The sequence below is a fragment of the Zalophus californianus genome, chromosome 13 (genome assembly GCF_009762305.2).
Source record: "Zalophus californianus isolate mZalCal1 chromosome 13, mZalCal1.pri.v2, whole genome shotgun sequence".
In the NCBI taxonomy this organism is placed as follows: Eukaryota; Metazoa; Chordata; class Mammalia; order Carnivora; family Otariidae; genus Zalophus; species Zalophus californianus.
Genome location: NC_045607.1, coordinates 84,853,679 through 84,869,592, shown reverse-complemented (window position 1 = coordinate 84,869,592; position 15,914 = coordinate 84,853,679). Strand labels below are relative to the sequence as shown.

The 15,914-nt window shown below is 48.2% G+C and overlaps 1 protein-coding gene and 1 pseudogene across 4 annotated transcripts in view; one reads left to right on the top strand and one right to left on the bottom strand.

Moving 5' to 3' along the window:
- Window positions 1-299: 299 nt before the first annotated feature.
- DOCK8 (dedicator of cytokinesis 8) overlaps window positions 300-15,914 on the bottom strand; it is a 220,694-nt gene continuing 205,079 nt past the window's right edge. For 3 of the 4 annotated variants that reach the window (XM_027614629.2, XM_027614630.2, XM_027614628.2), the window contains 2 exons: window positions 5,436-5,606; window positions 4,927-4,987 (listed from right to left, as the gene is read on the bottom strand). In XM_027614629.2, coding sequence (XP_027470430.1) covers window positions 4,927-4,987; window positions 5,436-5,606 — 232 coding nt within the window. Of the gene's footprint in view, window positions 4,988-5,435; window positions 5,607-15,914 lie in introns of all 4 variants that reach the window. The other variant, XM_027614627.2, reaches the window with a different exon arrangement.
- On the top strand, window positions 11,694-15,218 carry LOC113934080 (annotated as a pseudogene).

Here is a 15,914-nt window from a genome sequence, read left to right as displayed (position 1 = left end):
ACTTGTTATCAGTACAGAATGTATTCATCTATGTCATGCTCTCTCACTGCATAAAGGAACTGATAAGGGACAAGAGCTGATTTTTCAACTGTACCCTTCGGAGGTATATCACCTGGAAAATCATTCCCTTATCCGTGCTGCTGGTGATTGCCATCTTCCAGTCTGCAAAGAAAATAGCAAAGGTGAAAGCCATTTAGCCGCCAGGCAGAGAACACTGGCAGACTAGGAGCTGGGCTGGATTCAGCAGCATCATTCCAGAGCAGTGCCCCCCACCCCCACCCCCCCGTGACCCCCCGGTGCTGCAGCATCAAGGCCGTGGGGTCAGGAACACGGACAGCTCTCCCCTCTCCACATCATTTTCAACCAAGGCTATGCTGCATTTCCTCCAGGAATTCTATGGCTGCAAACTTAGCGACCATTGCAGATTTGGGCTTTTAATCAGGCTCTGTTAGGTTCGGTTTAAGATTATTACGGATAACGTTTAAGATGAGTCAAGGGATAGCACCAGGACGGGGAGGAAATCCTCTTAATTCTTGCCCATGCATTGACACTAGAGAGTCTAGAGTGAATGGAAAGGCATTCCTCTGGGGCCAATGGACTCTGATCGACTGTCCTCCTTTAGGTACTGCTTTTCAAGCTCGGAGCTACAGAAAAGGAGCAGTCTGGGAGAAATCATCACAGGTGGCCACCTTCTCTCATTGTTTTGGTTGTTTATAAACATCCACTGAGTGTCCATTACGGGCCAGGCTCTGGGGATACAGTGATGAGCAAAAGGCACAATTCTGATGCTTGACTTTCTCCAGTCAAATGTACTGTTACTCCATTTCCCTGTCCCCCACTCTCCTACCAGTGCCCCACCCCTCAGCTCTACAGTTCTGATTCCTGATCATGTGCACCATTGTTGGCAAGACACTCCGGAGGCTGAATGACTGGTGCAGTGATACCTCCCACTCCTCTCTATCTGGCCCCCACTTTGCTTCAGGATATGCTAAGCCCTAGGTCCTCCTTCTCAGACTTCCTATCCCCTTCATCACCCCTCCTTGGGATGGTCCTGCCGGGTCAGTGGTTGTGAACAGGATATGAAAGAAACTTTCATCCTGATCTCCACACAAGTTCCTTTTTCTGAATGCCTAAAAGCAAAATGTTTGGTAGTGAGCCTCCCATGGTTTGCTTTGCTTCCTTCCCCCTTTCTTCCCAGTTCCCTGAGGAGGTTCTAGTCCCTTTCTCACTAGCCACGTGGTTTGACCCTGCTTCTAGTGTGAGGGGAGAACCTTGGTTAGCATAAGCCACTCCAATTAGAACGAACCCAAGAGAGTCCCCTAAGAATTCTGGAACGTATGAGGCTGTGAGGCTCAGGACGGCCTGATGGACTGCCATCCTGAGGGATGAGCCGAAATTTCCAGGGGCCACTGCTGAAAGCCCGAGAACGGAGCCAACCAAGAGGAAGCAGCGATGAAAAATGGACCCAGGCCATGCTATGTGGGTCCTGAATCAAGATGCATCTGAACCAATAATACCTCTGGGTTGTCCTGTTACGTGAGCCTATAAACTCCACCACCTCCTTTGAAAACACTGGGTTGAGTTTTGTTTCCTGTCCCTTGCAAAAGATGGCCAACTGAGTACTTGTAGGCTAGGGCTTCCCAAGTGGTGTTCCATGGTGCACCCAGGAACTGGGTTATAGATATTACTTGAGGTTGACTGGCCCAGCCCCCTGGGAGGGACTCAGGGCAGCCAGAGCTCCTGGACTGGAAATCTCTATCAGCAAGTAGCTCTGTCCATCCAGTGAGACAACAAATGCAGAATTTTAAGGTACCCCATTATGGTGATTTTAAAATATGTGCAAAAATTCTTTAACACTCCGCCATTCAAAATGTAGAGCCTGATAAATCTCCCCCCTGAACAGGGACTGACCCTGGTGGCTTGCTTCGAAAACGCAGAATACGGCAGACACGAGGGAGTCTGACTTCAGAGGCTAGGTCATAAAGGACATGGCCACTTTGGCCTTACTTCTCTTGTATCGTGCCCCCTAGGGGGAGTCAGCGGCCATGTCAGGAGGGCACTCATGCACCTGGGGAGAGGTCCACAGGGAGAACTAAAGCCTCCCATCAAAGACCAGCACCAACTTCCCAACATTAGGAATGAGCCACCTTGGAACAGAACCCATCAGCTCCAGTCAAGCCTTCAGATGATGGCAGCTCTGGCCAGTATCTTGACTTCAACCTCCTGTGATGCCTCAAATCGGACCGCCTGGGCAAGCTACTCCTGAATTTCAAATCCGCAGGAACTGGGTGAGATACTGTTTATTGCTGCTTTAAGCTAACGAGTTTGCGGGCTATTTGTTATGCCTCAATAGAGAACATTTAAGCCCCTGGTGTGAAAAAGATTAGGAAGCACTGCTTTCAGTCCAAAAAGAGGATACACTGGACACTATAGACATATCCAGCATTCTGGGATGTATGAGAACTTTTAGGGTGTTTTGTTTGCAAAATCATACTTAATAGCAGCTTTACAACGTTTGAGATAACAAGCATTTAAAAATACATTCAAGGCAAAACAAAGGCTCCCTGTCTTTGGAAACATACTTGCAACCACAATTATCAATGACAGCTCTAAAAGTTTTTCTTTTTAAAACAAACCCACTGCCATGGAAAGGACTCCTTAGGGAATAGAATTAGAGACTTGAAGACAGTGCAAAGCGTGACAGCCCCGTCAGGCCTGTGCAGCATATGTCTCATTTTCCTGCAGATTCTCCCTCTCTCTTTTTTATTTTTAAGATTTTATTATTAAGCAATCTCAATACCCAACATGGGGGTGGGGCTTGCACCCTACAACCCTGAGATCCAGACAGTCCCATGCTCCACCGACTGCGCCAGCCGGGTGCCCCTTCCTGGAGATCCTTAAGGGACAGTTGCACCCTTGACCTTGCCGAAGGAGAGGCAGCATGAAGCTGATCAGAGGATTCCTCTAAAACCCTTGCACAGAAGGGTTTTCCAACGCAAAATCAAGATGCTATTGTGGTATATCAGGTTTCTCTAGTTTTTAGAAAACCAAAAGGCCTAATTTGCTTTACTCTTTTTTTTTTCCCAAGATTTTATTTGTTTGAGAGAGTGAGAACAAGACGGGAAGAGAGGCCAAGGGAGAGGGAGAAGCAGGCTTTCCGCTCAGCAGGGAGCCCAACACCAGGCTGATCCCAGGACCCCGGGATCACCACCTGAACTGAAGGCAGACGCTCAAATGACTGAGCCACCCAGGCGCCCCTAATTTGCTTAGTGCTTAACACTTAACACTTATTGTTTGAGGGCAAACACTTAACACTTATTGTTTGAGGGCAGAATATAATAGCTGTTGCGAGTGATTGATGCCCAACCTTGAGTCACTCATGAAAGGTTATGTTCTGTAGGGCCTGTTGCCTGTTCTAGTCTGCTCTGTATTTTGGCTACATGCACAGAGATGCTCCTCCTCGCTAAGCTGGCAGGCTTTGGAGGACGGTGACAGTGTTATTGGACCTCAGTCTCAGCCAGTACCTCCCCACAGAAGATGCCAAACAGCATATGGAATTAAAGTATATCATATGTACTCATGTAGGAAAGCAATGAAGTGTATCGTATACTTTAGAAAGAATCCTTCCCCAAATGCCTAGACAGCAAAAAGTTTGCCATGTAAACTAGTAAGCTTTTGTGCTTTAAAAAAAAGATCTCTTTCAGAATATAAATTCATGCATAAAAAGTTCTGGATTATCCAAATGAAATTCTCTCTTATAAACACCAAATTAAATACCGCATAAGAGGCGCGCCCCGGGACAGCACTGTCTGGTCTGGAGGACCATGCCTATGCATCTTTCCTTTTCTCCGAAGTGCTTTGCGAGAGTTAAGAGTTGTCAAAATAGAAAACACAAGTTGCAAAGGGAAACATTTTGCTTGCCATTCTTATTACATTTTTAGTACCAGTCAAGGGCATATTAAAAATATATAATTTAATTCTCAAGCCACAATTCTGTTCATCTGTCTCCTACAGTACATTGTCAGAAGTCCAAGCTCAATCTACTCTAGCCAATATACATAGGCCGACGGACGGCACAACGTTCTGACACGAAAGCAGAAGCTATTATCCTTTTACAAAACTAAACTTGGTCCCAGGCAGGAGGAGAAAAAGAGTGAGCGAGAAGGAGCAGAAGAAAAAAATGCAAAGCACTGCAGGAGAAGTGTCTGAATTGAAGTGAATGCAGCCGAGTACCGTGCGTCTCCTAACTCAGTGAGTCCAGGGTCCTCGTCTATAAGCGCTTGTTAAATTAACTTAACACACAGTAACACTTAGGCAAAATACAACAATTAGTCCACCGTTCCCAAGAAGGTAACGAGTTCACAAATAATTCCTCTAGCTCCAAGTCTCCAACCATCATCATGATTTTTAGATTTCTAGTGAGGCCTCTCCTCACGGATTTATTGACCACGTTTTGCAGTCCTGCCAGCCCATCCTCCTCACACATGAACAGGGAATGTGTGACGTCCACTCTGCATGGGACGGCGGACAACGTTTCCATTTTCCCACGGGCGATTTGGGTTTATCCTGTAAATCCAAATACGGCCAGAGGAAGTCATCTCTCCCGTAGAGCGTGACCGACCACTCAGCAGGAGACGCTGTTTAAGCCTTATTTTGTACAATGTTGTGAAAAGCCATGATTTGATAAATACACAGGCTCCCCTAATAAACCACCCTCCACTAACCCCAGTATGGAGGGCCAAAACCTGATCAGACCCCATTTGGGTGTAATTCCCATGGTCCCTGGGATTCTAAGGCTTCCAGAGTGCTGTCCGGTCAGGGAGTATGCAGTCCATCCTGCTCGGCAAATGTCCTGTGTTTTAAGTACCAACAAGTACTTCTCCAGGGTCACAGGGCCTCAGTCTCCATGCATGAGGACAGCTTTTCCTAGCTGCCCTGTGACAACTGGGTTTCACATTTCCTGAAACTAGATCTGTGGAAGGAGTCTCTGAAATTACAAAGGGGAGAGAGAGAGAGAGAAATCAGAGGTAAGAAAGATCAATTAACCTTTTAAAGGGGGGAGGTCAGCCACCAGAAAAGGACAAGGACTGTGGGCAATGCAGTAAGTTATGTGCAAAGTGAATGTGCAAAGGTCCTGAGATCCCTTCACACCAGCGCCAGAAAAAACACAGGAGGAAACGGGTTCTGGGAAGACCACGGGCAGAAGGCCAACATGAAGGGGTCCCAGGGAGGTCAAGGAGAAGGTAGAGGGAGTGGAAGGCACTCAGGATGGAGGCAGGCCAGATCGGGTTCTGGCAGCTTCTCTGACCCCGGGTGCGCTCCCGGTCCTCGGAGCTTGTGCGGCTCCCAAGTGTGGCAGAGCGTGCTCCGACCCGCTGGGCCCCAAGGCCCGTCCTTCCTCCCCCAGGAAGAGGCCTCCTCTGCCCTGAACTCACCTCTTTTGACTCTCAACTCTGAATATCGGCTTGTAGAGTTCTGGAATTTTCCGCTCAATCATTGGCCTGAGGTTCTCTCTCAGCTTGTAGTAGTTCTTTTTGAGTTCCTGCTGATATTCCCTCTGGTCGGCCGTGATGAGACGCTTGTTCTTCTCCACGGCCTCACCGCACCTGAGACGCGAACATCAGGGTCGGGGGGCGGGGGGAAGTGAGGTGGTATTTCTCAGGAGTTTGAGTTGCTTAGATGCTATCTAACATTTGTTGAGTACCTCCAAGAGTGTCTAAAACCCGGTGGCCTATCGGGATTGCCTGTGAAGCCTTTCAAAGTTCACACATCTGGACTGTACCTCAGATTTAAGGAATCAGAATCCCTCAGGAGTAACACCTAGGAATCTCTATTTTTGAAAAGTGGCCCAGAGATCTTGATGCTCTGAGTTGTTATGTGCCAGGCACTATACGAGGAGTTTTCCATGCATTATCTGGTTAATTCTCCCAACAAACCCGGCAGGTCTGTATTTATCTCCATTTTGTCCTTGGAGCTCAGAAATGTCAGGTCACTTGCCCAAGATAACACTATGGGGACGCGGTGAGCCAGGGATCCAAACTCAGGATCATTGTTCTGCTCACAAGACGCTCACGGTGACTTATGGCAAGCTGGTAGACCGAGCAGACGCCACTCAGCCTCCCGCCTGCCGCATGCACATAGAGACAAGCTGGAAAGCGCACCCAACATCTGCTGTAGGAGAAAGGGAAGCCCCCTGGTGCCAGAGAGGAGGAGAAGAATCCCAATCAAAGTGATAGCAGGAGCTGATGTCATGGCAGTTGTCCCAAGATGTGCCCATTAGAATTTCAAGACTGCACAGGGGTCCTGGAGGCTGGGGGAGGTGTGGCGTGCTGGGAGCCCACATGAGACAGCAGAGGTGGCCTCGGCCAAGGGCCAAGTGCGGCTCTGAATATTCCACTTCCATATAGGTCGAGGCCTTGAAAAGCTGCTACCCCATTGATGAAAGGGGGCCCAGAAAAATACTGCCAACTGTCCAGAGAGGCGGAATAAAAGCTTGCTAACAGCCTGGGGCCATCACTGGGAAAGAAAGTCACCTTAAGAACTAAAATTCTAGGTTTGCACCACACACGGGTATGAGTCACAAATTTATACAGGACAGATGAGGCAGGCCAGATCGGGTTCTGGCAGCTTCTCTGACCCCGGGTGCGCTCCCGGTCCTCGGAGCTTGTGCGGCTCCCAAGTGTGGCAGAGCGTGCCCCGACCCGCTGGGCCCCAAGGCCCGTCCTTCATCCCCCAGGAAGAGGCCTCCTCTGCCCTGAACTCACCTTCTCCATCACTTTCTCCATCAGGGCTCATGGGCCGCCCACAGAAAGAGTGACCCTTCCCAAAGATGAGCTCACGATACAAGCATCATGGGAGGGGACCAACAGATGCAACAAGCAGGAGAGACAGCCCACTAAGAATTCCAGACGACAGAACAATATATAAGACCAAAGGTAATACAGAGGTGTAATAAAAAAGAAAAGGTATAAAATTCGTGATGAAAGCAATTGGAGAGTATGAAAAAAGAGATCAGGGAAACTTCAGAAAAGAACCAAATGGAACTTCTAGGAAAAAAAATAGAGTCACTAAGATAAAGAAAAAGATCCCAATGGACAGGTTAGAAAATAAACCAGACACAAATGGAGAACACACGGATTATATGACAGATCTAAGGAAATCACCAAAGAAATTTTTTTAAAAATTAAAAATATAAAACAAATGGTTAAGGACCTGGAGATAGAGGGGCACCGGGTGGTTCAGTCAGTTAAGTGTCTGCCTTTGGCTCAGGTCATGATCTCAGGGTCCTGGGATCGAGCCCTCCATTGGGCTCCCTGCTCAGTGGGGAGTCTGCTTCTCCCTCTCCCTCTGCCCCTCCCCCCATTAGTGCTTTCTCTCTCTCTCAGATAAATAAATAAAATCTTAAAAAAGGAAAAAAAAAGAACCTGGAGATATAATGGGAGATGCCCAACCCACATCTCAATGGCTACCTAAGGGAATGAAAAGTAAGAGGCAATATATAAAGAGATAACAGCTGATAATTTTCCAGAATTGCAAACAGACACAAATCCCCTCATCGACAGAAACGGATCCATAGGGATCCGCTCCACCATGGTGAAACTGCAAAGCGTCAGAGAGAAAATCATTAAAGCTCATTGTGGCGACCTAACTTGTAGACAGTTAAGCCTAGTGTTTTCATGGTCTCCCAGAGAGTATGCTACATACCAAAGAAGAAAATCATATTATTTAAACATGATAAAGTCCTGCCTTTTATTTTCCACTGTGCTACCTAAGGGAACTTAACAAATCAACAAACCCTGAAGGGACACCATAATGGTAGAAACCTAGCTGACCTGCAAAAATTAGTAATAATTCTTTATTACCCTGCAGGTGAATGGGATCCTGGTGACCAATGTGGTTTAAACTGTTTTCCTGATAGCAGGGTTGCATCTGGGGTAAGTCATGGGCATACCCAGACCTTGTGACCCAAACCCTTGGTATTACCACTGAACACATTTTCATGATGACAGCCGAAGGCAAAGAGGGTGGAATGTGGCTACAGAACAGGGGAAAGCTACCTGGACTAGGCAGAAATAAACCCATGACCACAGCTTTCCTACACAATTAGCCCCCGGCAGAAAAAGACTTGATTTAACTCCGCCAGAAGCCAAAAGAACTCCCCTAACCGGATCTTCACCAGTCTTTTAAGTTGGACGTTAATTGAAGCAAACTGTATGATCTCTGAGGTTGCATATCAAAGTTTTCAAGAAGGGGTGGGAAGGGGAGGTTTATAACCTTTGAATCCTGAGAAATCACCATCATCCCTTCCATTTCTATTGCTTCTTAACTAACAGTTACCAGCTACCACCATGTGTAAAATAAAATCAGTTTCAGGATGACTTTAAGGCCTGGGTTTGTAACATCAGCAGATTGCAGGAGGCCCACAGAGGCTGACTGCATCCTTGGGAGTGTCTCTGAAAACTTGGGGGGAATTAACTAAACTCTCCCTAGTCTTTGTGCTCAGAAGTAATAAGAGCCAGCTGACATACACTGATGGTGTACATGTGTCCTGGACATGGTTAAATGCTTTACATGCTCTGTGACTAGGTGAAAGAAGCAGTGTGGCTTCTCCCTGGCTCTGTCTTTTGGGACACGTGCCTTCTGGAGCCCGGAACCACCTGCTCTTTAAGTATTTTTCAGCCCAGACACCAGACATGTGAGTGAGGAACACTTCAGGCAATTCAGGCCCCAGCCACTGCCTGGGTGCCAACGAGAGACTGGGTGAAAACCACCTAGCTGAGCCCACCAGCCCCTAGAACCATACACATAATAATTAAATGTCGTTTTAAGCCACTAAGTCTTGAGGTAGCCTACTGCAGAGCAATAGATGAACACAGTGTTTTACAAAGACAAATATATTAGTAAGTGGAGTGAGAATTTTTCAGATGTTGTAGTAGTAATATGGTTATATTTTAACAAATTTTACAACTTACGAATTATTTCATATACATTTTCTGTATTTCTTCCTTTCCCCCATTTGGATTCTATGCTCTAGATTTTTTTTTTTAAGATTTTATTTTTTTTAATTTATTTATTTGAGAGAGAGTGTGTGTGAGGGGTGGGGAGGAGCAGAGGGAGGAGACAGGCAGACTCCGAGCTGAGCACAGAGTCCAACATGGGGCTCAAGTCCACAACCCTGAGATCATGACCTGAGCTGAAATCAAGAGTCGGATGCTGAACTGACTGCGCCACCCAGGTGCCCCTATATAATCTAGATTTTATTAAAATTAAAATAGTTTCCATTATGGTTCGGGGCTTATTTTTATTTATTTTTTTTAGAGAGAGGATATGTGAGCATGCGGGGAGGGGAGGACAGAGAGAGAGAGACAGAATCTTCAGCAGGCTCCACGCTCAGCACGGAGCCTGACACCGGGCTCGATCCCATGACCCTGAGTTCATGACCTGAGCTGAAATCAAGAGTTGGACGCTTAGTGGACCGAGCCAGCAGGCGCTCCACCATTATGTTAATTTAAATCCATAAACTAAAGAGGGCCATGCACGAAACCGACCTCCTCCAGAACAGCTATTTTTCTTGGGAAATCTACACATCAGAGACCTACAATGCAAATAATTGTTTAAGTGGCCTTATCTGTCACATTGTCATTAGGTCCAAAAATACAGACTGTGCTGCTCTCGCTCAATAACACCAGCGTTCCAGAGCCCCCCCGCCCCCGCCGCCTTTTGGTGCCCCCTCTGTTGATAAGGTCACTGAACACAAGCATTTTCTTATAGCAGATGTGCCTGGGGGTTTCCAGCACTCAGAATCCCACAGAAACCAGACTGAGAGGAAGGAAATTTTAACTCCAGAACATGGTTCCTGGCTTTGGTAGACAGTCACTGTAGGGGCCTCTCTGTAAGGAGGTAGGTGTCTTTCCTACAGAGAGGGTCGTCAGGGAGCCCTCCATCTCTGTATCTGTTGGCCTCCCTCCTCTGTGAGTCTCCTTTAGCACAGCCCCCACGTCAGTCTCTTGGGATAGCCAACAATTGCTAGTTCCTTCCTCAATCCAGTCTCCCTCTTTTTTAGCAACAGAACTCCATCTGGCGAGCCTCCCTGGGAAGTGACATTTCCTAGCCCCCCTTAACAGATAGGGATGGCCGATCAGATACAAAATGAAGTCACCAGGAAAGCTCTTTAAAGGGGCACAAGGCTTTTGCTCTTTCCTCATTTCTACTCCTGATACTTTCCAGGGATGTGGTCACGATGGCTAGAGCCCTGGCAGCCATCTTGTGACTATGAGGATGGATGCACTATAATCAGGATGGCATAGAAAAGAATGGAAAGAGCCAGGGTCACTGATGATATAGTTCTGGGATGACTATCTCTGACCTTATTTTAGGAGGAAAAAAAATAAGTTTCTATGTTATTTAAGCCATCTTACTTCTGTTCTCTATTATGAGCAACTGAACACAGTTCCTAAAGAGAACAGCACAGCATAGTAGTTAGGAGTATAGACTCTGGAGCCTAAGCGCTCAACTCTGAATCCTGCTTTGGGGCATATCAGCTTTGTAACATTAGGCAAGGCACTTAAACTTTTCATGCCTTAGTTTCTTTACCTGTGATATGGAGGTGATAATAATAGCTGACCTTATTGTGCCTGTAAGGATTAAATGAGTGAAAACATAAAGTGCTTAGAATTTTTGAGTAAGAACACTTATTGTTGTTACGGTTAAGATTCCCGATGGACCCAGTCTGAGTACAGAAATGATTTGTTCGATAGGAGAATGATGAAGTACGAGAGAGTTTATATTCTTGTCCCTGGTTTTTCATGGTTAATGAAAGATGCAGAGGGGCGCCTGGGTGGCTCAGTTGTTAAGCGTCTGCCTTCGGCTCGGGTCATGATCCCGGGGTCCTGGGGTCGAGCCCCGCATCGGGCTCCCTGCTCGGCGGGAAGCCTGCTTCTCCCTCTCCCACTCCCCCTGCTTGTGTTCCCTCTCTCGCTGTGTCTCTCTGTCAAATAAATAAACAAAACCTTTTTTAAAAAGAAGAAAAAAGATGCAGAGATGGAATGCCCTGTCCCGAGTCCCACATCTGCGGGAACAGCAGAGTCAGGTGCAAATCCAGAGACCTGCCGCTCCTCGGCTCGTGTCCTCAGCCCACTGTGTCTTATGGTACAAACTTTATAGAGGCACCCAAGTCATGGGTGGACAATGTCTATATTTAAATCATATGGTTAAGCTTCCGCTTCCTCCTCAAATTGATCTGGTCTCTGCCCCACCAAATGATGTTACATCGATCGATCACTTAGTAAGTGCCAAGCCCTGTTCTAAGCTCTGTGTACTGACTCATTGTATCATGACACCAGATCTAAGAGACAGTTACAATTACAATTCCCATTTTAAAGTTGGAGAAAGTGAGGCCAGGTAACTTGCCCAAGGTCACACAGCTAGGTAAGGCACGGTGGGTCCATGAAGCCCAGCGGCCTGGCTCAGGAGCCCACACTGCTAACTGCAACACTGCTACTCCCCCTGGGAAGACACAGCCTTTCCAGCTAGAATCCAGGCATACGGCCTTGGTCTCAAGTTGAAGATATTCTCCCTGGAGCCCCAGTTTGGAGCACCCTGCCTTTCTCAGCTTCTTGCTGGTACCTCTGTAGCAAACCTCCACTCTGGGCGAAGGAAGGAAACGGGACTGCTGGAGTGCGGAGTCTGACAGCAATACGAGAGAAGCCAAGGACTGGCAAGGAGGGTCATTTGGGGGCAGGGCACCAGGGGCACAGGTGGCCGCCTGCAGGGGGTGTGGGAGAGCCGTGGCTCCGCCAGGCACCCCTCCCCGGAGGTTTTCTCCAACTCAGCCCCTTCATTTCCTCCCTCCCTGGCCGGCCTCGGCCGGACCCCACACCCAAGGGCATCCTGTCCCAAGTGAGGACTTTCGATCGTGGTTCTGCCACCTCCTTGCTGTGTGACCTTGGGCTCATTATAACCTTCTTCAACTTCATAGCCTTCATCTGTAAAGTGGGTTTATGGGCATGGAACAGTGTCAGGTGTGTGAGGATCTAGCTGAGCGGTGACCACCGGGGAGGGCTTCATAGTCAACACTACCTGCTTTTTGGGAGCGAAGTAGGGGTTATGGCCTAATGAAAGGCATCATCCTATGTGCTCCCCACTGCTGTAGGACGCAGCACTGTGGGGGCAAGGAGCGCGCCCCAGGGCAGACCAGGGGCAGCATCGTCCTGCTGTGCCCTTAGAGTCACCTCTACCGCTCCTGGTTGGATTTGTGTGGCCGCCTCCCTCACAGACGGTCCAGTGGCCCCTCCTCCTCCCCCTAATGCCAGATGTGGGAAGGCGGGGCTAGACGGGGGCCACAGGCTTGGGAAGGTGTCCAGCCTCACATCTGACACCCGGAAGCAGATTCCTAGAATCCAGGTAGAGGAGGGTGGTTCACCAGATCAGACTCACGCCTGCATCACATTACACTGACCTTAACCCCTCTCAGGCTCTGGGCTTCTCTTGAAGAGTCACAGAGTCCTGGGGTTCACATATTTCTATAACATTCTCTAACTCGGTATCAGCCCCAGCCACCCTCGGGCATGGTGCCCCGTCCCTGACCATGGACCAGCCCTGAGAGCCAGGCGCTTGCTCAGGAGACCTGGGGGATGGGGTGGGCTGAGAGAGAAGGAAAAGATCACACTGTAAATAAAAAATGGATATTTTTTTGTTCAGAATCATTGCAGGAGGCACTAGGGAGGAGAAGGAAGCCCTGTGTGTATGTCTTGTGGGGGGGTGGTATGTGCCTGATGTGTAACCTGTTCCACCTGGCTCTCAGTTTTCTAGCAGCCTTGGCCCACTGATAAGGTCTCTGTGACCCTAGAAAAGTGACAGAAGTCATTCCTCTGCCCCCCCTCCACTGACCTGCTTCAGAGCAACCCCTCACGATATTTAAGGCTTTGTTTTCCTATCACATATTCAAATCTCTTCCTAGCTCCTGCTTCTGTTTCTACCTACACGATACCATTTGGTGTTCCTTCGGCCCCTTGGGCAGATTCTCCCTCCCTCCTGTTCCAAGACCCTCTCTGCAGTCTGCAAACACCACCGCTCCACGCTCTGTGTCCTGACTCTGTGACCGTACGTGGGGTAGCAGCCTGTCTGGGTGTATCTGAAACTATTTCCCCTAGAGACAACTTGTGACTGGTGCTGTGGAGGATGTGGTCTTTTATTTCAATATAAAAATAAATGTAAAGGGAGGCGTCTTTGAGCTCACCGAGTAGACACCATGAGCAAAGCTCACCCTCCCGAGTTGAAAAAATTTATGGACAAGAAATTATCATTGAAATTAAATGGTGGCAGACATGTCCAAGCAATATTGTGGGGGTTCGATCTGTTTATGAATCTTGTGATAGATGGATGTGTGGAGATGGCAACTGTGGGCAACAGAACAATATTGGAATGGTGGTAACATGAGGAAATAGTATCATCACGTTAGAAGCCTTGGAACGAGTATAAACAATGGGTGTGTTCATCAGAAGGAATCAACTGCGTCCACACGTCCCCTCCATAGTACCTGTTTAACTACAAGAGAAAAATCAGGTCGTGTGCATTTTCATATTGAACTTTTTTGTTAAATAAACTTTTATAATAGTCAAAAAATAAATAAATAAATGTAAGAATCACGTTGTCTTTGTAAGGCTGAGAGCGTTCAGATGATGTTAGGACTGAATGTTGGTGTCCTCTGCCCCCCCCCCATTCCTATGTTGAAGCCCTAACACCCCACGTGACGGTATTTTGGAGGTAAGGCCTTTCAGAGGTGTTTTGGTGTAAATTACCGTGAAGATGGGACCCATCGGGTAGGATTAGTGCCCTTGGCAGAGAGTTTTCTTCCTCTTCCTCTCTCTACCCTGTGAGGAGGCCAGGCCAGCAAGAGAGCCCTCCCGGGGAGCCTGGCCCGCCAGCACCCTCATCTGAGCCTTCCCAGCTGGTCCAGCCAAACGTCCGCTGGTCCAGCCACTCGGTCCACAGTATTTGGTGACACCAGCCCGAGCTAAGGCAGAAAGGTAAGAAAATTTAAAAACCCAGATTGGAAGCTCTGGCACTGTCTAAAACAGCTTGAGTACTTTGGGGAGCAGAGGAAGAGAAGAGAATGGGGTATCTCACCATCTTGGCTTCAGAAACCCTGAGGTGGTTTTTGTTTTGTTTTGTTTTGTTTTTTTCTTACCGTGGGAAAAGGCAGGAGGGGATCAAGGTCTCGACCTGGCAACTGGCTGGATGAGCATCAGCCGCCGCAGGCCCACCTGCCAGGTCCCCTATAGCCGGTCCGGTGCCGCGACAGCCAAGTCCAAGGCCACCGCCCAGGGGCAGGACCTGACGGCGGGCACCTGGCAAGCCTACGTTTCTGCGCTCAGCAAAGAGGCTCACTTATGTTCACCTTGGAAATCCGGGTTTATCAACCCGCCAGCCCAGTCTGCCAAGCAGCGGGAGCTCACTCACAGGGAAACCCAAGAGCTGTCCACCCCCCAGCATCTTCCCTTCTTGCGTCACCTTGGCTGTCGGAAGCAGAGAGCCGGGAGGAAATATCCAGCAGCAAATAATGTGACAAAATATTGACTCTGGCCATTAAAAGCCTGCAACTTGCTGAGGGGACTTGAGAAGCAATTAAGCAATCGGGGGAAAGGAAGGTCTCCTCGCCTCCCGCTGTCTTGAGGGTATGATTTAGAGACCAGGGAACCAAATCACGTCTGCTCTTCACCAGCCTGCTTTTACACTTTGGTTCTGTCCAGAGCCCCATCTGCCAATCTGGCTGTCGCTCGTCTCTCTTGTCCTACCAGACTCCCGGGGAACACACTGCTCTTGCTGACTCAGAGGAGCCCAGAGGCGTCCCGGAGGTTTTGGGGTCTATGCCTTACCAGGCCTGGCTCCCCTTCTGACCGCCCCCTTTGTTCTACCTAAATATTCAAGGTGAAGTTTAAGTGAAGGCCTCCCCAGCCTTCCAGCCTCTAATGGACCGTTCCTTTCTGAACTCTGGAGCCCTGTATTTCCTGTGCTCTTGGCAGTGGGTAGTGCACGCTGCACTGTGCTGGTATTTAGTTATGGACCTAGGGGTGCTGTCGGGAGCTCCTGTCTTCCCACAACTGATACCGTACCCGGGTCATACTGCCTCTTTCAACATTTCAGAGGTCCAAGGAGGCCTGGGCCACTGCCAACTTCGGGGGCCTTCAACCATACCTTATTTTATTTCATTTTATTTATTTTTTAAAGATTTATTTATTTTAGAGAGAGAGTGCGCGCAAGCCAGGGGAAGGAGCAGAGGAAGAGGGGGAGAGAATCTGAAGCAGACTCCCCACTGAGGATGGAGCCCTACATGGGTCTCAATCCCAGAACCCCGAGATCATGACCTGAGCAGAAACCAAGAGCCAGGCGCTTAACTGACTGAGCCACCCAGCTGTCCCCCAAAATAATTTTAAATGAAGATAAGTGGAAAGGAAATAGATCTTTAAAAATTCCCACAGCATTTTTCTAGTTTTTTTGTTCTGTAAAAATGCTCTCTCTACTCAACAAAATGCAGCTTTTGTGTAATGTCAGAATTGCTTTCAAATACAGGAAGCAATTCAAATGCCAAAATATTAATAAATATAATCTCTGTGTATGTGCCCCATGTGTGTATGGGCACTTGCACACAGACCGAGTGTGTCTCCATATACAGCACGTTTGCAGACCTCTCACCAGGGCCTGTGGAAGAGGAGGGATCCCTCACCTTACCCAACACTGGCACACTGATGAGTTTTCAGTGAATTTAGCAAACTTTCACTTTTAGCCTCCTTTATTCCCCATCTGCCAAGTGAGGTTATTCCTACACTTGATATGCTGCTCCAAGGTTGAAAAGAAATACTGGTACACATTTTCCTGACATCATGGGTAAAAGGTCATCACATCCTTCATAATCA